We start from the raw sequence: 27,594 nt of genomic DNA, 5'->3' as shown, positions 1-27,594 counted from the left end.
GACAGGTGGCAGCAGCAAAAACACTAAGCCACTAAGCTACAGCAGGTGGCAGTGCCAATGTACAAAAGCTGTAGAACAGTGGTGTCAAACTCAAGGCCTGCAGGCAGCATCCAGTCTGCAATATGGTTGGATCTGACACATGTGGCCATCCTGGAAAATGTAAGGGGCCGGCCTGCATCACTTTGGCCTGTTCTACTCAATGCGAAGAGGAAATATGCCAGCAATTTGGGGAGTGGTGTCAAGCTGGCCACGCCTACCCAGTTGGCCACACCCACCATCAGCCCCCCCCCCGCCCGAGGTCAACCACAGCCCTCATGCGGCCCTCAATGAAATTTAGTTTGACACCCCTTCTATGAAATTTCTTTGTTTAAGTTCTTTGTTTAAGCTAACCTTGTTTATTTTCAATTTGTTTTTTTCTGCTGAGAAGTGAATCAATTGCAGCAGGGTACACAGATAATAAATAACAAATATATTTGTCAAACAGGATGAAGCCTGCACTTGAATGACTGGAGAATCAAGTCCTTGGTGGCTGCTTGCCACTAAAAAGCAAATCTCACAGTACAGGCTACATACAATAGCAACAGCAATAGCATTTAGACTTATATACCACTTCACACTGCTTTACAGACAGTCCTCTCTAAGCAGTTTACAGAGTCAGCATATTGCCCCCCAACAATCTGCACACGGTCCTCCCGAGCTCCATTTTTGTTGGCAGAGGCACTGTGGGTCGGTCCTTCACAGTTTCCTGGGCAGCACTGCGGGCCAGTTCTAAGCACCCCGCGGGCCAGATCCGGCCCAGGGACCTTGAGTCTGACACACCTACTTTAGAGCTTAGGTGTCCAACCATTTGTCTTGCCTGGGCTGCATTGAATGGAGAGGAATTGTCTTGGGCTGCACAAAATATATAATACTAACCGATAACCAGGCAGTGCCCAGGTATGTATTTATAGAGAGAAAATGTCTGGACCAAACTTAATTTCTAATGTTGGACTTTCCCCCTTACCAGAGAGAGCTCCCTTGTGGAATACTGTGAAGCCATTACTATGGCAACTCCACTGCGCTGTACAGTAGAAGCCATTTAAGGCACAACATGCTGCATCTTAACAAAACACCCAGCCCGAGCGTTTAGGGGTGTCTTATCTCCACAATATTTTTCTCCAGAGGGTAAGTCATCCGTGTACCAAGTTTGGTTGAAATTGCTCAAGGCGTTCCAGAGTTATGCTTGAACACATACATACACACACACACACAAACACACACACACACAAACATACACACACACACACACATACATACAGTAGTTTTATAATAAAAATCACATAGTTAAAGGTTTACGAGCCTGTGGTACCGCATTACTATCTGTCCAGGGTCATAAGCAGCCCACTGGCCATGCCTGCTTTAGAGCTTCTTCTTTATCCTATGACATCTCTCCCAAATAAGCAAGCAAGCAAGCAAGTGGTGTCTGGTTTGCCTTCCTCTGTTCCCATTTGCAGAAGTTTGCTGCAAGAGTAATTTACTATCCCTTTGGTTATCCATATGATAGAATAGGTTTTTCAAAAAATAAAGCTACTAGTTTTGTGATCTCACAGTATTCTGAAAAAGATAGATGCTCACTGGGCTCTTTCTCCTTGGTCTGATACTCCTTTACCCAATGGTCCATTACTATTGGCTTCTCTAATGGGCAGTCAGCTTGAAATGAGAAAAGGGTCTAGTGATCATTGGAATGCTGCAGCCAGATCCAGTTTTTCTTCAATCGTTTCTAATATTTTGTGACTCACTGGTTTCATTTTGCTATCAGCAATGCTTCAAGTGTTGGATGAGTTGTGTTTCTTGTACCCCAGGATATTTTCAGGCTTTTTCTCCACCAATTCAGAAGCATCAAGTTATCTTTTGTCCAGCCTTTCTAATGATCTGGCTTGCATAGTTATATCTTCCCACATATGCAAAAATCACAGTCTCAACAACACTTACCTTCATTGGTAGGGTGATGTCTTTTCTCCAATATTTGTCTAGATCTGCCAATATTTGTATAGATCTAGAGAATCTAGAAAGACTACAGAAAATAGCAGCAAATCTAATTAGAGAACTGGAGGCTAAAGGGTATAAAGAATATTTGTAGGAATTGAATAAGTCTAGTTTAATGAAAAGAAGGACTAGGGGTGACATGATAGCAATGTTCTAATATTTAAGGGGTTGCCACAAAGAAGAGAGGGTCAACCTATTCTCCAAAGCATCTGAAGGCAGAACAAGAAGCAAGGAGAGAAGCAATCTAGAATTAAGGAGAAATTTTCTCACAGTGAAAACAATAATCAGTAGAAGAACTTGTGGATAGTATAACACTGGAGGTTTTTGAGAAGAGATTGGACAACCATTTGTCTGAATATGATACAGTATTTTTTGCTTGAGCTTTTGGATTGGATTAGAAGACCTCCAAGATCCCTTCCAATTCTGTTACTCTGTTGTTCTGGTTGTTTATTTGTTTTTGTTTTTTTTACTGTTCAGCTGTTACTATTATCTTTTACCTTCAACAAAAGGTGACAGTATATAACTTTGGTGCATTCTTTTTCTATGTTTTTAAACATTTAGTCACTTCATGTTTCTTTCTAACAGTTACTTCCTGGTCATAAGACAGCCTGTAATTGGCAGATGAGGTAGCCCAGGTACACTCCTCTTATTAAGAGTTATCTATAAAATTGTCCAAAGCCGTTCTGCACTTAGATGCTTTCTTGGAACATCCTTACCTTTTCCATTTTCCACAGGATTCACCTCTCTCTCTTCTGAATCCAGTTATATCTAGCAATTCTCATTTCATTATTCATCTAGATTGCAACATCTTGCTAGCTTGTAAGATGTAGATTTTTAATTTTTAACTTTTTTGCTAATTTGAGCACTTTTTACACTGCCCTTTTTTAAAATCCTGAAATATAAACTGCATTATATTTCTCTTAATCCTATGACCATTGCTGTGTTTTCTATGTCTGTTTACAAACTATATGAAGAACTTTACCCCATTTGGTAGCTGTAATTAACCATTCCAAAATCACAATGGTAATTGTAATTGGTCACAATGGTATCAATGCAGTAAGAAGTGCATCGTGCAAATCTGTGGTTTTATGTTTCAGTCTGAAGTGCAATTTTTGTAAATTAAATTTAATCTTCTTTATAAGCCACTTATTCACTGTATAGATGATTTTTATTCATTTGTGTTATAGTACTAGAAAATCCTGCATCCTGGCAAGTTATATGTTTTACATTTAGATTACACAACAGTATTCAAGCAAGAAGTATTTTAAACCTTAATTTATTGACATTTTAAGAAATTGGATAATGTTCCTTCCTTGTTTATACTCAATCAACTTCTTCCCAAGCCTTACTTTCCAAATCCTTAAAGTAAAGCTTTAGGCATCTCTACTTTTAATTTTACCATTCTTTACACAGAAATATGATTCACTGGATTCAGTAGAACTTATTTCCTAGTAAGTATATAGTACTGCAATTGTAGTTTGAAGTACTATAATTATGTTAAGTGTTTTTCACCCAATTTCTCCTCTATCTATGAATAGAATAATGAGAGATCCAGGCCATATGTACCCTGTAAATTATTATTGATTTCATAGCTTCTTAACAAAGAATTAGGGGAATTGTTATTGGATGAGGTTCTAAGAATTTATTATTTGCCTGAATTCAGACATTCTAATGCAAAATGCACACACACACCATCAGCAACCTATTGAGGTCACTCCAGGACCGAAAAAAACCCTCAGCCTTTTCTGGGAGTACTGAAGGAATGGGAGAACAAGTGCATAAACCACAATTCATTTTATTTGAAATTTACCTTGAGCTTCTAACCATAGTTTATCGGTTACAGTGTTCTAAGTAATTGCCAGAGACCTGGGCCACAGACTTCTGCAATTTTCTGAATAAAAGCCTACCTTGAAATATAGAATAATTCATTCTGTATCCTATAATGCAAATCATTAAATCTTCTAACCTGGATTTGCCCTTCACTCAAGAGGTGGGTTGCTCCTGGTTTGGCCCGGATCAGGTGAACCGGTAGTGGCAGTGACAGGGGGCTCCGCCCACCCGCCCGTTACACATGCACAGAAGCATCACACACGCATGAGCGAACTGGTAGTGAAAAAAATAGAAACCCACCACTGCTTCACTCCTTATGAATATCTTCTGTGTAGGTGCTTTTGACTATGATGTATGTTAAACAAGAGTCATCTGTGCAGTTTTACAACATTTACTCATTTTTGTACAAGGGACCTTGGAGGTCTTCTATCTAACCCCCTCGCAAGGCAGGAATCCTCATACCATCTCAGACAAATAGTTGTCCAGTTTTAAAAAAAAACTTCCAGTGATGGACTCTTTGACCCCTCTTTCAAACCAGAGGTCCTCTCTGTCCAAAATGTGGACTTTGTGGTCTTCAAAAGAGTGGCCTTTGTCTTTTAAATGACGATGGACTGCTGAATCTAGTCCTCATGGGTTTGTTCTCCTAGGTTGTGCCATGAGTTTATGAACGCAACATAGGAGAACAAACCCATCAGGACTAGATTCAGCAGTCTATCTGCATTTGACAAAGTCCATATTTTGGACAGAGAGGACCTCTGGTTTGAAAGAGGAGTCAAAGAGCCCATCTATGTCAAAATTGAACAGCCCTCTCTCTCAACAGAGGAGATGGGATGCAACATCATCTATCTCTAATCCACAACACAGTCATTTTAACAGTTTCAAGAATGCTCCACACCCATTTGCACCACTCAGGTGATCCCCATGACACAGATAAACCTCCAGATGACTTTAATGACCTGCTAAAAGAATGCAAATGACTAGTTGTCTGCAAGGAGTATAAATCCTTCCATTCCCCACCATCTAGTCAGAGCTGAAGAAGCTTCTTGGATGGGAAGTGAAACATCTTCGAAGAAAAGCCAGAAAGTCCAGTTTCCTCTTGCAAAACGCCTTTGGGACAACCATGACCTGGATGACTGAGAATCTCCATAGACCTCCAGTGATGGAGCACCTAGAACTCTGGGAGGCAAGCTGTTCCACTGGTTAATAGTTCCCATTGTCAGGAAATCCTTCCTTATTTCTAGGTTGGATCTCCCTTTGATGAACTTCCATGGATTACTTCTTGTCCTATCCTCAGATGCTATGGAGAATAAATGGACACCTTCTCCCCTATGGCAGTCTTTCAAATATTGAAATACTTCTATTATGTCTCCTCACAGTCTTCTTTTGGTTAAGCTAAACACATCTAGTTCCTTTAGCTATTAATAAGATTTAGCCTCCAGACCTCTTATAATCTGTTGCTCTTCTCTGCACTCTTTCTATGGCCTCAGCATCTTTTCTGTATTGTGGTGACCAGAACTGGACACATTTTTCCAAATGTGGCCTCACCAATACGGTATAATGCAGCACTATTACTTCCTTTGATCTTGATCATGATACTATCCCTCTCTTGATGCAATTCAGGGTTACATTGGCTTATGCAACCTGATTGAATCGCCCCCAAAATTCATAGCGCAGCGCAGCATCTATCAAAGTGAAATCTGGAAGCTCTTTGGGTTTTCCAAAAATCTAGACAGTCATTGACTGCAGCAAAGCGATACTAAAAGTCTCTTGTTTCCATCAAGTGATCATCTGGATTCCTACAGATCAGATTTGGTAACCCCATGAGGATCATCATTTATCAGTTGTAGAATAAAATGTTTATTCCATTTGAAGATGCTGGAACATTGAACAGCAAAAAAAAGGGTAAGCAATTTTTGCTGAAAAACAAAATGAAAAAACTTGGGGGATGTTATTTCAAACAAAACCGGAGAATATTTTCATAAGGCAAAATATACCCCGATGGTAACTTTTGGTATTCTAATAAGCTTATGCAACGAAGGTGAAGTTTACCCTTAAGCACAAATTTCTGGTTTTCTGAAAGAAAATAGCCCTGCTGAATCATTTCAATAAAAACTATTTTATCTGACTCTCACCTAAGGGAAATTATGGAATCATTTCCATGTAAAGCATCGTATTTATTTTATCCAATTCTCATTTAGGAGAAATTACGTTTATCTTGACAGAAGAGGAAAACAAACTACAGAAAATGAAAGAACATGTGGCAAAATAATTGGCCGTGTGATTGTTGAGTCTGCTGCAGCATTCTTTATTTGACTAAGGCAAACGCTTTCTGAAACTAGTTTACTTGAAAACACTCCAAGTAAATATTTTGGATGGCTGCACAATTCCTTAAGAAAACCATAGAATTGCAACCAGGTGTGTTGATCCTCAGAAGGAAATCGTATAGACTTCTTTCCTACAAATATTTTCAATCATCATAATGTAGGCTGAATCTTTATTCTAGTTCTTTGTGAGTTTATTGTTTTTGGTTCATTACAGTGGTGGGAGCCATTTTTTTTACTACTGGTTCTGTGGGTGTGGCTTGGTGGGCGTGGCTTGGTGGGCGTGTTAGGGGAAGGATACTGCAAAATCCCCATTTCCTCCCGATCAACTGGGACTTGAGAGGCAGAGAATAGATGGGGATTGAGCCAGTCAGAGGTGGTATTTACCCGTTCTCCGAACTACTTAAAATTTCCACTACTGGTTTTCCAGAACTGATCAGAACCTGCTGAATACAACCTCTGGTTCATTAGGTTTATATTGGAGCTTTTATTTAGGAGCTCACCGTCGCATACATAGTCCTCCCTCCTGTTTTTTTCCTATCAACCACAACCAGTGTGGAAGGTTGAATTAGGAGAGTGAGCAGCTCAAATCCACAGATGAACTTCTGTGCCTGAAGATGGATTATTTCCTATACGTTCCCCACTCTCCAGCACTTTAATTGCTATAAGACGTTGGCTTTCATTACGTCTCATGTTATCATCATTTGCATAATTTTCTACCGCCTAGCAGAGCCCAAGCACACTTCCAACAAGAAAATCTTCAGAACAATTGGACACCACTTACTTTTCCACATGTTGGACTGCAGCTTCCATTTTCTTTCACACATACACACCCAAGTTGACTAGAACTGGCAACATCTGAAGGCTGACTACTAATCTACCACTGTCCTGCATATTTAAAGTGTATTTTTCAATGCTAAAGTTACTTACATTTTTGAAATTGGATGAGTGCCCACCTGTCCCCTTCTTCTCCCCCACTTTTTAAAAACATAAATATTATATTAACGTTCAGCCTGAAGATGATTTTGAAAAATTCTTGCAGCATGTAGCTCTATTTGGCTGGTCTGAAAAAGATCTAAGCAAGGTCCTTAATGGCACATTTATGGAAATCCAGGAAGAAATTCCTGAGCTATAAGCTAGATTGGAACAGCCCTGTTACTATGTTAGGTAAAGCAAAAGGAGAGTAAATCATTAGTCAAATGATTTGTTATTACTTTATTATGAATGCCTCATAGAGAGAGAGAGAAGCGATTGAAAAGTGTTTTGATTCTAGAGCCAAGATCATTTGGTTCGACTATGTCTTAATGTCTTGGATTACAAAACATTTGACTGACTTTGATTCATTTTGTTTTCAGGAATGAGAAGCCATGATTCCTCAGTTGCCTCCTTGCCAATATTTCTGTTTTGTGTGTCCTTTCTCTGATAAATGTGCCCAATTCCCTACCAGTTGTCACTGCTTCCTGCCAATGAACAAAGACTGGAGAAGCTGCATCAGATTTATTTCGGTGAGCATAATGGTTGGTATGTATTTTATCAAACATGTTGCTTATTAAGGAATCAAGAAGCAATCCAAGCAGGCTTTACCAGTTTGATGGTCCCAGTTTCATTTTCTCCCAACACTAGATTACAAAACAGTTGTATTGTTCCATAGAAAAAGATTGACAGTCATTAACAATTGTGATTACTTCTTCTACCTGAATAAACATTTACTGACAATGAAGATGTCATAGCAGTTAATAGCTTCTTCCTTTTAGGATCAACCATCAACAAGCATTCAGAAAGTATTCTGCAGACTAGCATTGATAGAGCAGCCATGAAGACTTTTGAAAAGTTATTCAAAGGTCAGGATGAGTTCCCATCTACAAATATCAGAATCATGCTATCAGTGATATCTCATATGAGACTTTATGGAAAGGAAAGTTGGATTTTGAAGTAAGATAGGAAGTATTGAAAGAGCTCTTGAAAATGGGTGTTTTCTCGTGAGAATGCCGTAGACAGCCAAGAAAGCAAATAAAGGAATCATCAAACAAATCAACCCTTCTCATTTGAAACACAAAGGACCAAGCTCATCATATAGCACATTGTAGAGAGACACAGTTCTCTGGCAGAAGTTCTAATCTGCAAAGGTAGGAGGAAAGAGAAGAAGACAATCACCTGTGGCAAGATGGACGGTCTCGGTTATAATGATGATGGGGACACCAGAGGAGAAATTGAAGGATCAGTAGTCATAGAGAAAATATATCTATGTGATCTCTAGCAGTCAACAATGACTTGATGGCACAAAATCAGTCATTCAGTCTAACTCAGGGGTGTCAAAATCGATTTCATTGAGGGCCGCATCAGGGTTCTGTTTGACCTCGGGCAGGGAGGCGTGGCTAGGGTGAGCATGACCAGCTCAACATCCCTTGTGTCAGGGGTGGCTGTGTTAGCCTGAGCTGAGCTGCATTTTCATTGGTAGAGGCACTACGGGCCAGTCCTTCGCTGTTTCGAGGGTGGCTCTGCAGACCAGATCTAAGTAACCCACGGGCCAGATCCAGCCCATGGGCCTTGAGTTTGACACCCCTGGTCTAAATGAATAGACTTTCTATTTGCCTGAATTCTAAACATCCAAATAAAGTTTAACAAAAGGAGCCATCAGAAATCAATGATATTCTAGTGACTGAGTAAGATGAGGCAAATCTTGCACTACCCAGAGGCATCCTCAAGGTGAGTTAGAAAGGTCAAGATGGCAGCCACAACCATGTGTTTGAAATCCTGGCCTTTTATGTGTCATGACTTAAACGTGAAAGGACATAATGGGTAGATTTATACATTGCGATGTGTCAACTTTTAGTTAAGTGTGCACTATGGATCAGTGGTGGGATTCAAAAAAATTTACTACCGTTTCTGTGGGTGTGGCTTGGTGGGCATGGCGTGACTTGGTGGGTGTGGCAGGGGAAGGATACAGTAAAATCCCCATTTCCTCCCGATCAGCTGGAGACAGAGAATAGATGGGGGTGGGGCCAGTCAGATGTGGTATTTACCATTTCAAAATTTCCACTACTGGTTCTCCAGAACTGGTCAGAATCTGCTGAATACCACCTATGGTATGGATCTATTAAAATATGAACATTTTATTGAATGGTTTAATCTAATGTGTGACCAGCTAACTTTGGGTTATTTAACAGATTATATTTAAGTATTTCATGGCTTATGTAATGTCTAATCCAGGTTGATGATAGGAAAGAACTGGCAAATTTGGGGAAGGAATAAAAAAGGATTAGCCGGAAGTATAAGCATAGAGGACTTAAGTTATTCCTTTTAAATGGGATTTATTTTAAACCAGGAAAGTGATTTAAAAAGAATTGAGACACAATTAAAAAATAAAATTATTATTTAAAACATTGAAAGACAGGACAGAAACTATGTTGGAAAAGGTCTAACAAAATGTTCAGAAACATATGCAAATTTGAAAGCAAAGAACTAATTAGCAACTGAAAACTAAAGTCTCTCTGCTCAGATAAAAGAAAAAACAATTTGGGAAAGTGCACTTTTAAAAAATAATTACAGAGTGAATATCAAGTTTGGAAAAACCTAACATGAAGATAAATATAATCATCAGAACTCTGTGCTCCTGTTTATTTCTCTTGTCAGATTAGCCTCCTTCTAATTAAAACAATTTAAATGGAAAAATGTTTCCTTGCAAGAAGATTTTATTTGTTCTCACCATTAAAAAAAATGCTGAAATGAAGCTGTTGCATGCATTAACCTGCACCAGAACCAAACAGCCTAGTTTACAAGATTCATGTGTAGAGATTCAGTATGTTTGCCCCTTGCTATAATACAGTAATTTGATGTAACAATTGAAGTCAAACCAGTTTTATAGCTGCTTTGAGGAACTCCAATCTTTGCTGTATAAAGAAAGGCGAGAATCTTTTGAAAAAAGATGTGTACGCTAAACTAGAGAAGATTAGGAGTAAACACAAATCTCTGAAGTCTACCATCTTCAGAAACTGGAGAAGAATTGCTTTCTGTTGCTATGTATGTTGGGCCTAGAAGGTATGTGTCTAATGCCTTTCATATTCCCTACCACGAATGTGATGGAGAACTGCAAAAAATCTCTCTTTTTGCTACTTTCAGATGTCCACTAAGCTTTTTCCATCATATGTATTTCTGTTCTAATTCCTTCCCTAATTAGAATCCTTTGCAGATGTGCTTTTAGCATCTCCCACATCCTATATGCTCATACCTTTAATGTTTTTTCCCTACTCAAATGAAGGACTCTGCATTTGTTTCTGCTGGAATTCAAGTTTTTAAGAAGCAATTGGACAGCTATTTGTCTGAAATGATTATAGTGTTTCCTGCCTGAACCAAGACTACTGTAGAAGACTTCCATCTCTGCTATTCTATTCTATTCTATTCTACTTTACTCAACTCCACTCTACTCTCAAGTATTCTATTCTACTCTACTCTACTCTACTCTACTCTACTCTACTCTACTCTACTCTACTCTACTCTACTCTACTCTACTCTACTCTACTCTACTCTACTTTGCAGAATCCTATCTATGTCCTGCCCTGGCTTATTCTATTATATTCTATTTTATTCTACTCTGCAGTATTCTATTCCATTCCATTCCATTCCATTCTACTCTACTCTATTCTGCAGTATCCTATCCTATACTATCTATCCTGTTCTGTTCTATTCTGTTCTATTTTGCTCCAACTTATCAATGTCCTTCTGTATCTTGATAGTGGCCTCTAAAATGTCTGTTTCCCCACAATACACAGATTTGATAAACATATCTTTTAACGCCATATATTAATTATTTATAAATAAGTTCAGCAGCTTATAGTGACTGCTTGACAGTTCCATAAAGTGAGATATGAAACTAGTGTGGGGGGGAAAAACTCAGTGGGTATAATTGTTCAATCAGGTCTGTGTCCAACTAGTGGTAGATAGTTCAGCCCATATCATGCCATGTTTTCTATTGAAATCTCATTTAAAACTTTGCCAAATGCTTAATCAATCCTTTAAATTATCATAAAAGAATTCTTTGAAAATATGACCCATTGAATATTTTACATGGATTCGAAGACCTCCAAGGTCCCTTCCAACTCTGTTATTCTGTTCTGGATATGTGTCATAAACAATTATGTCTTATCTCATTTCCCAGTGAATTCCAATTTCTTCCTGGAGGTGAAAGTGGGCCCAGGCATGAAGCTGTGGCAATCAATATTAGAAGCATTTGTTCTGTTACCGTATCTTAATGTATGGCTTGTTGATGGTGAGTCTTTCTTCCCCATTATTATTACAATTTTGAAATAATTTAGTATACGTGATAACTGCCTCTACTGTTAATAGTTCTTAATGTTTAACTTTTATTTCTAGCATTCAGTTGGTATCATTCCACTTTAAAGTCTGCCACCCCACTGAAGAAAGCTCAATCTGTTCCATAGAAACTGTAACTGAGTCATCAACCCTGCCAATCTCCTGTTTCTCAAACTTGGTTGCTTCACGATGGTTGGACTTCAACTCCCAGAATTCCTCAACCAACTATACTTACTGGGGAGGTCTGGGAGTTGAGGTCCACATATCTTAAGGTTGCCAAGATTGAGAAAGACTTCCTAAATCAGGGGTGTCAAATTCAAAGCTCGCGGGCCGCATCCAGACCATAGATTGCTTAAATCTGGCCCATGGACCTGGCCTGCAAATATCAAAGGACTGGCCATTTTTGGCCTCCACGGCCTCCTGCAATTCTCTGCTGGCCAAAAACAGGCTGCATGGAGGCCCCTCACATAGCCCATTTTCAGCCTCCACAGCCTTCCGGCCAAGTGCTGCAGAAGGCCATAGAGGCTGAAAATGAGACTTGGGGGGGGGGGGACGACATTCTCCCCATGCCCCATTTTGGCCGGCAGGGTGCTGCAGGAGACATCCATCCCGTCTCCCCACCCCACTCCCTGCAGGCCTGTGAAGGAGAACCACAATGCTGATCCGGTCCTCAAAGAAATCCCGTTTGGCACCCTTGTCCTAAATAATCTCAGAGACCACGTGCTAGATACTGTCTTATGCAGAAATACAATAAGTACTTACTTTGGACAATCTTTTCATGCCATCTCCTTACTTCTGAAATATCCTATCCCAATAAGGTATTCCTGGCATTATTATTAGTTTTTGTAATGTCAAATCATTTTAATTCTGGTATTTTTAACATGTTAATAAGTTAATTGACTGTACAATGTTAAATGCAAGTATTTCATAGAACCTTTTGAGTTTGAGTTTGAGTTTATTTCATTTGTATGCCGCCCTTTTCCCTAAGGGGACTCAGGGCGGCTCACAGCTCAAAAAGGGAAGGAGGGATACAGACAGTTTAGTAACAACACAAAACAATACATAATTAAAAAGCACAACAGTCATACCATTCGAGCTAGGGGCAGCAAATCTTTAGCCCCAGGCCTGTTGGAACAGCCAGGTTTTAAGGGCTATGCGGAAGGCCTGGAGGGTGGTGAGGGTACGAATCTCCACGGGGAGCTCGTTCCAAAGGGTCGGAGCAGCCACAGAGAAGGCTCTCCTCCGGGTAGTCGCCAGTCGACACTGGCCGGCGGATGGAATTCGGAGGAGGCCTAGTCTGTGGGATCTAATTGGTCTAGTGGAGGTAATTGGCAGAAGGCGGTCTCTCAAGTTTTAAAGTCTTCTTCCTGTTACTGCTTTTTTATTGCTTTTTTATTGTGTTTTTATTTGTTACCATATTTCATGCTGTGCTGTCAATGTTGTTCTAATATTATTGTATAGCTTCGAAGCACCAAAAAACTAAAGTTGCTTTAACAAAAAAAAAATTGTCTAGAAAGTTGGCAACCAGGTGTTGGTTGTGGCATCCATCATTTCTGACTTTTGGTCATACCACCCTTAGCCACGATTAGATGCTTGCTAATGTCCATGTTTTAAGCAATGGTCTTCTACCCTGTTTTCCCTAAAATAAGACCTCCCCGGATAATAAGCCCAATTGGGCTTTTGAGTGCATGTGCTAAAATAAGCCCTTCCCCAAAAATAAGCCCTCCTCAGAAATATTGCAATGCAGCAGCAGCCATGAGGTGACCAGCCTCGCCACCTCTGCACCTCAAAAATAATAAGACCTCCCCAAAAATAAGGCCGAGTGTTTATTTAATGGGTCAAAAGAAAATAAGTCCTTTTCTTATTTTTGGGGAAACATGGTACTGCTTTCCTTTTTTCAGACATTGTTTGCTTTGGGCATAGCACTATGACAAGAAGGAACAACAATAAACACTAAATAAATATCCCCCCCCCTTCCTTTGGGTAGCCACATGGATTGGGACTAGAGGGAAAAATAACATTTCAGTATCGTCAATAAAAAGATGGGAAACAGGGTCATAGAATCATCTTAATTATCTTTTCTTTCAAAATCATGGAACTGAAATGATATTTATAGGCCCCAAGAGGATGAGTTTGGATATAGATCTCATTTTAACATAGAGCCCCATGGAAAAAGTGAGAAATTTAAACTATTACTAGTAATCTGGATTATGGATAAGGAGCCAGATTGTTGGGGGCAATATGCTGACTTTGTAAACCACTTAGAGAGGGCTGTAAAGCACTGCAAAACGGTATATAAGTCTAAGTGCTATTGCTATTATCGTGAAATGTTAGCAAAAATTATCTACAATAAAACAGGACTACCTTTAAACGTTTTTAGAATGTTTAAATGTAAATTTCTTTCAAATCTCTAGCTTACTTTGTACATGCATACACATGTGCCATTCAACTATTGGCATAACAGTTAACAAACAACACATAAATTAAACTTTATGAGTAAAAGAAAGGAATGTTATCTAGCGTATGTTCAAAAACTAAAGTCTACTTGCATGAATTCCCCATTTGATTGGGAAGCCACGCTGTTGAGAGATGGTGATTTATTGTCCAGCACAGCTGAAAAGCATCTGATTAGAAAAAGCTTAAAATTTAGAAAAAAGAAACCTGGCAAAATACTAAAGCAAGACAACAAAATACTCTTTATCTGTTGTTGTTGTATAACTGGAAAAGCCAGGCAGCTGGAAAAATAGCCTTGGCAACTGCAATAAGAATTTGGCAATTGTTCTTCTAATGTCTGCTGGTCCATCTGTTATATATCACAACAGTCTAGTCCACTGAGAAAGCAGCAGCTGTGCTTTTTTACACTGACTATTCCTAATTTGTCACAGCAAAGTTGTGCTGCCACCTTCTCTTTTATTGCCAGAGCTTGAAATACGCATTGCTGAAACTGGTTTGTGTCATATAGGCCATATTTGCCAGGATAGATTTAAAACATTTGGTGACTGGCACGCTTTGGTCTTGGGTAGCCATTTCATCTGAAGTTTCACAAGACATGGGTCTTTGCATTAGCCTCACAGACTGGAAAGCTTATCTGGGCTAAGGTTATAGTAAATCTAATAGATTTATCTCAACATTCCAATAATCCAAGTTGACTCACGGAAGGCAATGTACAAAAAGGAGAGAAAGACAGTCAGAAGATAAAATGAGTCAATTCCATGTATGGTCTTTGCAGCTACCATGTTTTCCCCAAAATAAGACAGTGTCTTATTTTCTTTTGACCCCTGAATTAAGCGCTTGGTCTTATGTTCAGGGAGGTCTTATTATTTTTGAGGTGCAGGAGGCAAGTGAGCGTGGTTACCTCATGGCTGCTGCTCTGTTGCAATATTTTCAGGGAGGACTTATTTTCAGGGGACGGCTTATTTTAGCGCATGCGCTCCAAAGCCCAATTGGGTTTATTATTTGGGGAGGTCTTATTTTCAGGGAAACAGGGTAGGAGTTCTAAGATAAAAGCCATACTATCATTCATGAACTGATTTTGTTCCAGTGATATTTCCAAGTTGAGAAGTGGCTTCTTTCACCAGGATACTGCAGAATCGTTTATCTCTTTATTTCTTGACAGAGCCAAGCTCTCCTACATACATACGTCTGTTTTTCTGATGCTCTGTCTTCAGATATGAATATTCTCAAAGGCTAACTTGAGAAGGCTCTCAGTCTGGATCAGATCGAGGCTGAGCAGATAACAAGAGAAGAAATGTAAATCAACCATTTGTCTGGGCAAAGATGGTTGCTTGGATGGTTCACCGGCAAATGTGCGCTCGACAAAAGCGCGCCGCCAAAACCACGGCAAGAAAACTGCGAGGTCAAAATCGCGCCAATGAATGCGTGCAGAAGGGCACCGACAACAGCGCACCGACAAAAGCACGCCTTCAATAAACAACTAATAACAACCTAATAACCCTAAACCTAAACCTAAACTTAACCCTGAACCTAACCCTAACCCTTACCTTAACTTAAATTGTGTTTTTGTCGGCGCGGTTTTGTCGGCGCGTTGTTGTGGGCGCGTTTATGACATTGCGGTTCTCTCGCCGCGGTTTTGTCGGCACGCTATTGTCATGCGCACATTTGTTGGGTCACGTGCTTGGGTAGATTCACCTTCAATCGCAATACACAGAAGTGTAATCAAAATCCAGTCCAATGTTCAGACAGCCAGTTTCATAAGCAGGATTCACAGAAATCATACATCACACCAGGAGATCAAACAGAGAAACTTGGGTGGGGCTGCCATTAAATCAGGCTGCAAAAAGCTGTCTTTAATTAAGAGTTTCCCCCTGCTTGGCAAGAAGAAAGATTGAGCATCTTTGTCCTGGTTTCCACTCTACTTGCCATGTGTTGGAGATTGTATCATCTTATCTGATTGCTTCAGCATTTGATCAGTCTCAAGTGATTTCTGCCTTGGTATCTCCTGAGGCTAATATTCTACTGGTTCAGCTGGAGTAGCTTCTTCAATGTCAGAGTCTGAGGCCTGGACCATGACAAAGTCCGGTTCTTTAACAGCCATAAGATTTGAGGCGTTGTTGTTAGTTGCAAAGTCATGTCTGACCCAGCATGACCTCATGGACAATATTCCTCCAGGCCTTCTTGTCCTCTACAATTCTCTGGAGTCCATTTAAGATCATGCCTACTGCTTCAGTGACTCCATCCAGCCACCTCATTCTCTGTCATCCCCTTCTTCTTTTGACCTCAATCTTTCCCAACATTAGGCTCTTCTCCAGTGAGTCCTTCCTTCTCATTTGATGGCCAAAATATTTGAGTTTCATCTTCAGGATCTGGCCTTCTAAAGAACAGTCAGGGTTGATCTCCTCTAGGACTGACCGGTTTGATTGCAATGTGTTATATGGTAATAACTGTTCATTACTTGCAATATATATGCATACCATTGGCTAAAATGTAGGATGATCTCTTTCTTCCTTGATTTAATCTTTACCAAGTCTTGGTTTTAATTATGTTCCCCCTCCATAAATATTGAATTTGAGACTCCAGTTTTATTATAGCTTTAGTACTCATTTATATTTGTATTTTAGCAGTGTGATACTCATTTCTGTAGGATGTTATTAGTTTTGGGGAAGAGAAAATCAGGGTAGAAATAAACTATTATGAACATGGTGGCAACCAAGGCAAATTCAAGTCCGTAATCTAGGCTTGTAATCACTCTGCTAACTATAACTGATTTCATTATTCCAATTCTTCAGGACAATCTCCTCCTGGGAAACCTAGAATAGTAAGTTGCCTGTCCCAAGGAAATGAAACATTTACTTGCCGATGGGAACCTAATTCAGATGGGGGTCTTCCTACAAATTATACTCTGCTCTACAACACCATTGGGTAAGAATATATGAGAAAGTAATATATGGAAAATATATGGGAATAATAACTTTTATGTACTTTGTTCTTCACATAGGTTCAATAGAGGTAGATACACCTTAAGAATAAGATTATCATGTATAAAGTAATATAATGCCTGTAAACACCCCTCTAAGTTTTTTAAACTATGATTACTTGAACATAACCACAGACATAATTTACACAAGGGCATAGCTCCTACTTTTATAGCTGTAAATAATAGATCATCTGAAAGGAAGAAAAATGGGTGCCTGGATGTGATGTTTGAGGAAAATTGTTACAATACTTTAGATCTGTGATGGTGAACCTATAGCAATGGTAGCAATGGTTAGACTTATATACCGCTTCATAGGGCTTTCAGCCCTCTCTAAGTGGTTTACAGAGTCAGCATATTGCCCCCAACAACAATCCGGGTCCTCATTTTACCCACCTCGGAAGGATGGAAGGCTGAGTCAACCCTGAGCCGGCTGCTGCATTTAACCACTGCGCCACCTCGGCTCCTTGCCTATGGCACACATGCCACAATTGGCACACAGTGCCCTCTCTGTGGGCATGCGAGATGTCATCCTAGTTCAGCTCCATCACGCATGAACGTGCACCTCTTGCTGGCCAGCTTGTCGTTGGGTCTCTGCCACGCATGTGCAGGGCACATGTGCATGGGGTCATACATATGTGCACAGGGCAGCAGGGAGCATATGGGGAGTGCAAACACATTGCATTTGGGGGATTTGGATTTGGGCACTCGCTCCAGAAAAGGTTAGCCATCACTGCTTTAGACCGTTAGAAGAATAAGTCATTCAATAACAGGTGAATTAATACTAGACTTCTCTTTTGAAGCACTATTCATAAAGCTGGTTTAAATCTTTTAGAAACATAATGAAAAAGCAAGAGTGGTTAGAGAACACTGTGTGGCTTGAAAAAAATGGAAGGCAATTAGAAACAAAAGGCCAACACAAGATGAGGTGGCTAGATACTATCCCTGAAGACTGAAGCATAAGCTTGTAAAAAATCAACAAAGCACTGATAAATCCTATAGGTAAAATAATGTTCATTGGATCCAAATGTTTTCTACTCAGATGTACAGGGCAACTGAAAGAACTAATTGACCATGTGGATTGTTACCACCCAGATCTGGTAGACTCAAGGTTAGGGTGAGGGTGAGGGACAAATGACTGTTGTACATATAGTCTTCAACTTACGACCACAACTGAGCCCAAATTTGTGTTGCCAAATGAGACAGTTGTTGTGAATTTTGCCCTATTTTATGATTTTTCTTGCCACGGGTGTTAAGTGAATCATTGTAGTTGCTAACTTAGTAACACAGTTGTTAAGTGAATATGGATTTCCCAATGGGTTGACTCGTCAGAAGGTCGTAAAAGGGGGTTGCATGACCCCAGGACGATGCAACCGTCATAAATATGAATCAGTTACCAAGCATCTGAATTTGTTCACCTGACTGTGGGAATGCTGCAATGGTCATATAAGTGTGAAACATGGTCATAAATTACTTTTTCCCGTAATTTCGAAGAGTTACTAAATGAACTGTGGTAAATGAAGTTGCAAAAACTATAGGCCTGGTCCCTCTTTATATGTTAAGATTGTTGTTCTTGGAATTTCCAGTTAGTTTCCCAACAGATCTGGAAACTACCAGATTTGTTGATTTACTATGTTTGAATGGTATTTAGGTGACCAGCTGAGCTCTTATCTTAATTCATTCCTAAGGATATCCGCTAAGTTTGATACCATGTTGTGTGCTTACAACAGTAATGTTAATGTTATACTGCTTTTAAGTAATTTAAGGATATACTTATTTATTTTTGACAAATATAAACATTTCTTTTGTTTTTCAACCAAATTTTAATTTTTTATATTCTTTACACATATCAATGTGTGAATGGTATGGTAACTGGGTAACATACATTTCAGTACACATAAACATAGTCTTATTATTCCTAAATATTACATGTCATTTCCGTTATTTCATATTATTTATACATGCCTTTTATTATCACCCTTCATTTCTAAACCATCTTTCTGTCCTTTTGTATATCTTAACATATTAATATATAGTTATTATTTTCCCCCACTATTTTCTACCCCTATTTTAACTCTCCCCCTTTCATTTCGCTATAATATTCAAATATGTATTTTCCACCTTCATAAGTTCCATCCTTCATTCTTCCATTATTCAATATCTCCTTATACAGTTATAGTATCAATCACGATCATTTATACATTGAGGGTGTTTCTAATCATATTCGTGCCAGTTCTTCAATCCATATAATTCTACTATTAATACACGTGTTTAGATTAATATATATGATAAATATAAACATTTCTGTGTTATATGCTTATATTTCAGTGAAGAAGAGATCCATGAATGTCCAGATTACTTATCTGCTGGGCCCAATTCCTGTTACTTTAATCAAAGAATCACCAGGCTGTGGCAATCATACAACATCAGTGTAAAAGCTACCAATGACGCAGGAAGTAATTTATCTGACCCCCATTATGTGGACGTAAAAGAAATGGGTAAGAGCAGAAGCCAAGTGAAACTCAAGCTTTTATTTTGTTCCAAAATTAGAAAGAGAGAAGATGGCAGGTCTTCTCAAAGCTAATCTCAATGTAGGCAGAAGAGGCTAGCAGTACGTCATCAGTTCTGTTGAAAATCAAGAAGAAAAATAATAGCGGACTGAGATTATCTCAGTCACAAGATCTATGACACATATGAAAGTTTCCTGGGCTTTAAGACCCAGATTCGATTCTTGATATCTTAGTTAAAAGAGTTGTCAGGTATCCAGATTCTTAAGATGAAATGCTGGAAAGATGGATAATACTGGCTTAGGTAAACTACTAGTCTTTCTCATTATGCACCTGGCATATTTTGTTTTGGAACTATTGGAGCCTGATAGCAATAGCACTTAGACTTATATACCACTTCATAGTGCTTTTACAGCTCTCTCTAAGCGGTTTACAGAGTCAGCCTATTGCCCCCAATAATCTGGGTCCTCATTTTATCGACCTTGGAAGGATGGAAGGCTGAGTCAACCTTAAGCCTGGTGAGATTTGATCTGTCAAATTGCTGGCAGCCAGTGATCAGCAGAAGTAGCCTGCAGTACTGCACTCTAACCACTGCGCCACCATGGTGGTATGACCACAGTCATACCACCATGGTACCATGACTGTGGTACCTTCCAGATAGGACTCAATTCCCAGACATGGAAAAAGGCTGACATGCAGAAATGTAAAAGGAGGAATTCTTGGCAAGAGCAGTAAAAATACTCACACCTGAATTTTCTTTTGCCTAGTTAAGCCAAACCCTCCCACGAATCTCTCTTTGGAAATCAAAAGGATAAATGGAATAATGTATGTGTGGACAAAATGGTCACCTTCCCTACGGGTGAATGATTCAGCACGATGTAATTATGAATTGCGACTGAAGTCTGCAGAAGGAAAAGAATGGGAGGTAAGAAAGTTGCATAGCTTTCCTAGTGATGTTAGCAAAGAAAAAAGAAAAAGAAAGGGCAGCTGTCATCATAAATTTGATAAATAAATAAATTTCCTCAACTCAGAGAGTGTGCTTAAACCACAGTAATGTTTGACTCTTTACATGCCTTGACATTCAAACACCTGTATATAAGAAAAATTCAGGTAGGTAGGAAGGACTGGGCTGCAGGGCAGAATACATAATTGGCATGCCGAAGACTCAGAGACCAGCTTCTTAAGGTAATGGAATCAGGGAACAGAGTGCCTCACCTGAAACTGACTAGCCCACTAGTCAATAGACCGGCAATATTGGCTAGGTAAGGGTTGTCCAACTCAAGGTCTGGGGGCCAGATCCTGACCAATGGGGTGCTTAGATCTGGCCAACGGTGCTGTCCTGAAGACAATGACGGGCCAGCCCACGGTGCCTCTGCCATTGAAAATGGAGCTCGAGCAGGCCGCAGGTGGCCCTTGAGAGGTCACTTTTCACTGGCAGAGGGTTGTAGGAAGCTATCACAGCTGAAAATGGAGCTCGGGAGCCTGTTTCTTGCGTGGCATGACAAAACCGCGCTCCACTAAAGCGCGCCCGATTAAACCGCGTCGCTGACGTCATCAGCAGGGCGACAACAGTGACCGCGGAGAAAAAAGGGCGCTTTAAATAGCGCTTTGAAAGCAAGCCGATTCACGTTAAGGTAAGGGTTAGGTTTAGGGTTAGGTTTAGGGTTAGGTTTAGGGTTAGGTTAAGGGTTAGGGTTAGGTTAAGCGTTAGGGTTAGGTTTAGGGTTAGGTTAAGGGTTAGCGTTAGGTTTAGCGTTAGGTTTAGGGTTAGGTGAAGGGTTAGGTGAAGGGTTAGGTTTAGGGTTAGGTTTAGGATTAGGTTTAAGGGGTTAGGTTTAGGGGTTAATTTTAGCTTTAGCGTTCGCAGCGTGCTTTTTTCGTCACGCTGTGATGATGTCAGCTACGCGGTTTCGTCGAGCGCGCTTTAGTCGAACGCGGTTTTGTGGTGGAACCGTTTTTTGCTGGTAGAGTGCTAAGGCCACCACAGGTGCCCATGACACGAATGATATCAATCTGGCCATGCCCACCCCAGCTATGCCCACCCCAGCCCTCGGATGGGTCATACACAGCCCTGATGGGCCCTCAATGAAATCGAGTTTGACACCAGTGGGCTAGGTGGACAAGTCACCTGGCTTGCTGTCAGACATCTTTCCAGGAACTGATCTCCATCGCTGACATCTGAGAATTAATTGGTCTTTAGGATGGCTTAACTCTTCCTAGTGAAAAATGGATTTCATTCATTTCCAGACCATGATGCAGCTGGAGAGCTCGGGAATAGAGCCAGGGGTAGGTTCATACCGGCACCGGTGCCGGTTCGCTTCGTGCGTGCTTCCATGCCGGCAATGGCAACGGAGACTGGGGAACCAGTTCAGGGGCATGGCCAACCAGGGTCACTGCCGTTCTGAGACCCAGGCCAAATTACCACTACTGGTTCATCCGAACCGGTGTGGACCGGTAAAAATCCACCTCTGAATAGAGCACAATATTGTCCGGTACTGTGTCCAGTATTTTTCTTATCCGAAGCCTAATCAAGGAACTATCAAGGAGAAAGCAAATTGTCAGCATCACCTTTGCCAGGGCAAGCTATTGAATATAGACAGAGAGGAAATCCCACTCTCTTTTAGCACTGAGGGTATTACCCAATGTGGTAATGAAATGTCTGCAAATGAACAACCAAGCTCAGAGTCCACTGTTCAACACAGAGCTACAGATATTCTCTTCTAATATTTATTGGTAAAGTTCAGTAGAATATGGTGGTCTTTGGCTTATGAAATGATCTGTTGCTGGAGGCTATTGAAGTTAGATTTTTCCCAAATGCCATCACTCTGCTAAACAACTAATTCCCACAACACTGTCAAATTATTTACTAAGACTGTATTACTGTTATCTTTCTTATCCTTCCTACTACCTGTCTCATCCCACTTATGACCATGTTGCTTGTATTTTTACAATTTATATTATTGTATTTGTTTCCTAGTATGATTTGATTGCTTATTAGTAACCTATGACTATCACTAAGTGTTATAACTTATGATTCTTGATGAATGTATTCTATTTTATTTTTCTTTATGTACACTGAGAGCAGATGCACCGAAGACAAATTCCTTGTGTGTCCAATCACAATTGGCCAATAAAGAATTCTATTTTATTCCATTCCATTCCATATTTCTATTCTGTTCTGTTCCATTCTGTTCCATTCCATATTTCTCTTCTATTCTATTGCATTCCATTCTCTTCTCTTCTCTTCTATTATTATATTATATTATGCTATACTATACTATATTATATTATATTATTCTATTCTATTCTATTATTATATTATACTATACTATACTATACTATACTATACTATACTATACTATACTATACTATACTATAATTATATTATATTGTATTATATTATAATATATTATATTCTACTAAAGGCTATATAAGGTTAACAAAAGGCTACATGCAGTTCTAGGACTGCAATCTCTCACAATCACTTCTCCCACCCTTCATCAAAAATAGCAATAGATAGCGTTAGAAAATTCCAATTCTTCTCTTTATAAATTTCCAAGAGGCAGTAATCAATATAAGGGTAGAATCTACCTGCTTGGTGAGCACCTAACATTATCAGCCCATTCGACGACAAATAAGCAGATGAACAATGTTTCTGAGAATCCCAAGTAAACAGACGTCTCTCCAAATAAAATACCAGAAGGCGCATTAAATTGAGAAACATTTTTCTTGAACAAGGACCCAAAAAAAAAGAAGAAGAAGAATTATTCAGCGTGAGCTATGAGACAGATGCAATGATTTATCCCAGAAATAATATTGGATGGTTGTCAGAAAACAGTCAGTGTTGGCTTTTCTCCTGCCTAACCCAGCACAGAAATGTCTTTGCAAGAGTGTCTGAAAGTTGAATCACGGCACCTGGAGTAAAAAAATTTGTGTTGGTTTGAGACGTTTCCCTGCTCATCCGAACAGCTTCATCAGTCAGAGCAGCTCAGTTAGGCAGAGAATCATTGGGATTTACCAACTCTTGCCACACCAACCTCAGGGTTTTCCGCCCCCAACATAGAAAAATAGAAAGAGTGCAGAAAAGAGCAACAATGATGATTAGGGGACTGGAGGCTAAAACATATGAAGAATGGTTGCAGGAACTGGGTATGTCTAGTTTAATAGAAAGAAGAAGTTTCTTTCTGTTAAAGAGACATGATAGAAGTGTTCCAATATCTCAGGGGTTGCCACAAAGAAGAGGGAGTCAAACTATTCTCCAAGGCACCTGAGGGTAGAACAAGAAGCAATGGGTGGAAACCAATGAAGGAGAGAAGCAATTTAGAACTGAGGAGAAATTTCCTGACAGTTAGAACAATTAATCAGTGGAACAACTTACCTCCAGAAGTTGTGAATGCCCCAATACTAGAAGTCTTTAAGAAGATGTTGGATAGCCATTTGTCTGAAACGGAATAGGGTTTCCTCTGTAGGCAGGGGGTTTGACTAGAAGACCTCCAAGGTCCCTTCCAACTCTGTTATTCTATTCTATTCTATTCTATTCTATTCTAACATCGTCTTTGCAAGAAAGAAGATGGCCCACTGTAGCTAGGTTTCCAAATGTGGCACTCATGACTTCTGCTTAGTTGCATTGCTTGCCTCTTTATTCTTGAGCCCAGTTTTAAGGTCTGTTTCCATTTCAGGGTTAAATTGTTGTACTGGCTTGCATTGCTGGGTAATTTTATAATCTTTATTTTAATTGATTTTGTTAAAGATATATTTTAACTATGACTGTTACTGACATACTTACACACAAACGATGTTTATGTACGTATGTCAGTAACAGTCATATTGTGTGTGTGTATACACACACACACACACACACACGTATCAAAAATAATAAGACCTCCCTGAAAATAAGGCCAACTGCTTATTACGAGGGTCAAAAGAAAATAAGACCCTGTCTTATTTTCATGAAAACACGGTATGTATATATGTGTGTATGTAAGAGTGTGTGTGTGTGTGTTTATGTATATTAACCATGACTGTTACAGCCATAAAAGTATATATTTTAACTATGACTGTACTGGAAAGGTTTTATCTTGAGTATTTATTTATGATATGAGTGGGTGGGAATGATTCCAAGTGAGTCTGTGTCTTTGTTGGCATCAAACCTAAACAAACCTGTAACTGATTATATGATTCTTGTTATGAGCCCATTTTCTTAGGAAAGTGCTGGAAATATCTGGAAATATTTTATATCTGGAAATGTTTCATATGTGTATTTGTAAGAATTTGTTTAATCAGATCTAAAAGATAAGAATATTTAAAGCTATAGATGATCTCTTCCCACTGTTGTTTTTTCCCCCCATAAAACTGTACACACTAATAAGGTTATTGGCCATGTTAGAATAAGTTGATCAGATTTATAATCCAATCCATTTCAAGGTCAACCTAGACTAGATAATACAGGTTCAAATTACCCATATATTCTTGAGGTACTCATATGATTTGGGTCACAACTTTTTAAAACTTGGACATGCCACATTTTTCACAGTTTCCATTATCTTTACCCCTCTGCAGAATTACTTTGTGGGACAGCAGTTGCAGTATAAAATATCTCAGTTGCATCCAGGAATGAAATACACTGCTCAGGTTCGGTGTATAACAGATCGTGGTGAAAGGAGTCTCTGGAGCCCAGAACGATACATCCACTTCCATCGTGGTGAGTCAGTCTCTTGAAATTTTTCTGCCATGGAAAATCAAAAGCTTGGTATTTGACAAAAACGTAGAGCTGAAAATTCACCGAAGTAATATTTAAGGATAGACTTCTGCATTGCATGCAAGTATATTTAATAAAACCTGGTTTTATTAAAGTTGTTAAGACAATCATTGCTCTTGTTAAATCACATGTTGTTTAAGTAAATCTGGCTTCGCCCATTGATTTTGTCAGGCTTGAAAGCCATCTTTTACATTGGGCCTTCAGGCCTGACACATTTCTGCTGTGGGAAAATGGGAGGGGGTATTATATGGAGTATGGGAGATATATAGTCTAAATAACATTCTTTTCTCAGAGAGTCAAGGCCACCTTGCCCTGCAGCCGCGATGGTGTGACTGGGAAGCATCTCCAGTTTTGGATGGTGCCTGATTGGATCATGTGATGGATGCTGGGCAGGGACGAACTTTCACTTGAGGGGGGGGGAAACCTGGAAACCTTCGATTCGAGTTTTCCCAGATGTGCCAATATGACATCTGTACTAAAATAGAACTTTGAGGAAATTCAAGCCTCGGAGATGTCTTTCGTTAGGGGTGTTACTTGAAACTCTGAGATTAACCTAAATCTTCTTTAAAAACTCTACCAGCTCCCTCAAACTCCGGGGTGTTGTTTGGAGTCCTGAGCCCCAGCGTGACAGATTTTGCTTGTTGGGAGCTGGCTGGGAAGTTCGCAAATGGTGACCACTCAACCCTGGGATCCACAGCCTTCATACATACCTACCACTTGCTGAAGGCCCAAATTTTGATCACATTATTGTGAGAATGTTGTAACAGTCTGTAACAAAGTGTGAGAGTTGGTCATAAGCCACTTTTTTCAATGGTGTCGTAACAATCGCTCAACAAATAGTTGTAGGCTGCCTAAATGAGGCACAGTGTACTAAATACAAGGGTCCTTTCCTTACAGACCAGCCTCCGGGGAAGCCAGTCTTTATAGGATGTCGCTCTCCCGAGAAAGAAACCTTTACTTGTTGGTGGAAGGCAAGCTCTGAGGGAAGTCTCCCAAAAAACTATACGCTGCTCTATAACAGAGAAAGGTAAAAGTTATAAATCGTCTTTTCAATCAGAGGTGGGGAGCCATGATGCCTTTATGACTTGTGGACTTCAACTCCCAGAATTCCCCAGAGGTGGGGAACCATGGTGCCTTTATGACTTGTGGACTTCAACTCCCAGAATTCCTGAGCCAGCATAGCATAGCTGACTCAGGAATTCTGGGAGTTGAAGTCCACAAGTCATAAAAGGGCCATCATTCTCCACCCCTGCTCTAAATGGATTGTTATATAATTTTGTATCTCTACATAAGTTGGCTCTTATCTTTCCCATAGGACAACTTATTGACGTGTTTCCCTTTTTTTCCTACTTGCATTTTTCAGAGATAAAAAATATTTTGAATGCCCGGACTACACAACAGCGGGTTCCAACTCCTGTTACTTTGATAAAAAGCACACATCGCTTTGGACGACATATAATTTTACTCTAAAGGCAATGAATGAGATGGGGAGTAGTGTGGCAGACCCTTATTACGTGGACGTAGCTAATATAGGTATGCGGTACAAATTCTTCGGAACAGGAAAGATAGCAGAATGTTCAAAAGATCCTGAGAATTCACCCATGTCTTATTGGGTGCCATATTGCCTGCCATTTATAAATGGCAGTCGGCCAATGGTAGCTTTGTTAAGCACCTAACAGATTAAAATAAGTGATGTCTGGATGTTGTCTTAACCGCATTTAATGTCTATGGACATTCTCCGTCACAGTTGTCCCAAAGGTGCTTTTTCAAAAAGCAACTGGACTTTCTTCATTTTTCCTTGAAGACGTTTCACTTCTCATCCAAGAAGCTTCTTCTCTTCTTGAATGAGAAGCAAAACGTCTTCAAGAAAAAAACAAAGACCAGTTGCCTTTTGAAAAAGCATCCTTGGGACTACCGTGATGAAGAATGTCCGTAGACATTAAATGAGGTTAAGACAACATCCAGACAGCTGAATGGATTAAACCAGGGGGAAAACATATTAAGTTGGAAGATATGTTTGAAATGGAGGCAGGGGCCTGGATAGAAATTTTAAAAATTAAGCAGTGGAAGAGTGTAGAGGTGGGAGGAATACTTAGATTGGACATCTAAGAAATAGACATAGACAGAGATTTAAGAGAGGAATTTGGGAGGCAAGTAAAAAAAAAGCATAGCAATTAAAGTATTGAAGTGGGTGAGAGACGATGACTAGCTGATTTTATTGTTTATTGTTGTTTTGATTCACTTTTCCTTTTTCCTCTCTTTCTTTTAAAGCATAGCAATTAAAGTATGAAGCGGGCAAAAGATGATGTGGATGATTCCGCTTTTCTGTTGTTGTTTTGAGTTGCTCCCCCCCCCAACCTTTTCTCTCTCTCTTCTTTCTCTCTCTTTTTTTTAGGCAGGTGACATGATTAG

General features: G+C 39.7%; 1 protein-coding gene across 4 annotated transcripts in view; it reads left to right on the top strand.

Annotated features, from left to right (window-relative positions):
- Positions 1-27,594, top strand: part of PRLR (prolactin receptor) — a 110,022-nt gene that overhangs the window by 67,704 nt on the left and 14,724 nt on the right. For 3 of the 4 annotated variants that reach the window (XM_087715407.1, XM_087715406.1, XM_087715405.1), the window contains 8 exons: positions 7,532-7,681; positions 11,332-11,442; positions 16,733-16,865; positions 19,246-19,415; positions 20,192-20,349; positions 24,984-25,125; positions 26,080-26,209; positions 26,546-26,715. In XM_087715407.1, coding sequence (XP_087571533.1) covers positions 7,603-7,681; positions 11,332-11,442; positions 16,733-16,865; positions 19,246-19,415; positions 20,192-20,349; positions 24,984-25,125; positions 26,080-26,209; positions 26,546-26,715 — 1,093 coding nt within the window. In that variant the 5' untranslated portion in view covers positions 7,532-7,602. Of the gene's footprint in view, positions 1-3,438; positions 3,477-7,531; positions 7,682-11,331; positions 11,443-16,732; positions 16,866-19,245; positions 19,416-20,191; positions 20,350-24,983; positions 25,126-26,079; positions 26,210-26,545; positions 26,716-27,594 lie in introns of all 4 variants that reach the window. The other variant, XM_087715409.1, reaches the window with a different exon arrangement.

This window comes from Thamnophis sirtalis, unplaced genomic scaffold (genome assembly GCF_051295495.1).
Source record: "Thamnophis sirtalis isolate CommonGarterSnake01/CBP01778 unplaced genomic scaffold, rThaSir2_p1.2 scaffold_5, whole genome shotgun sequence".
Taxonomy (NCBI): Eukaryota; Metazoa; Chordata; class Lepidosauria; order Squamata; family Natricidae; genus Thamnophis; species Thamnophis sirtalis.
The sequence above is the reverse complement of the archived record's forward strand: the minus strand, read 5'-3'. Positions and strand labels throughout refer to the sequence as shown.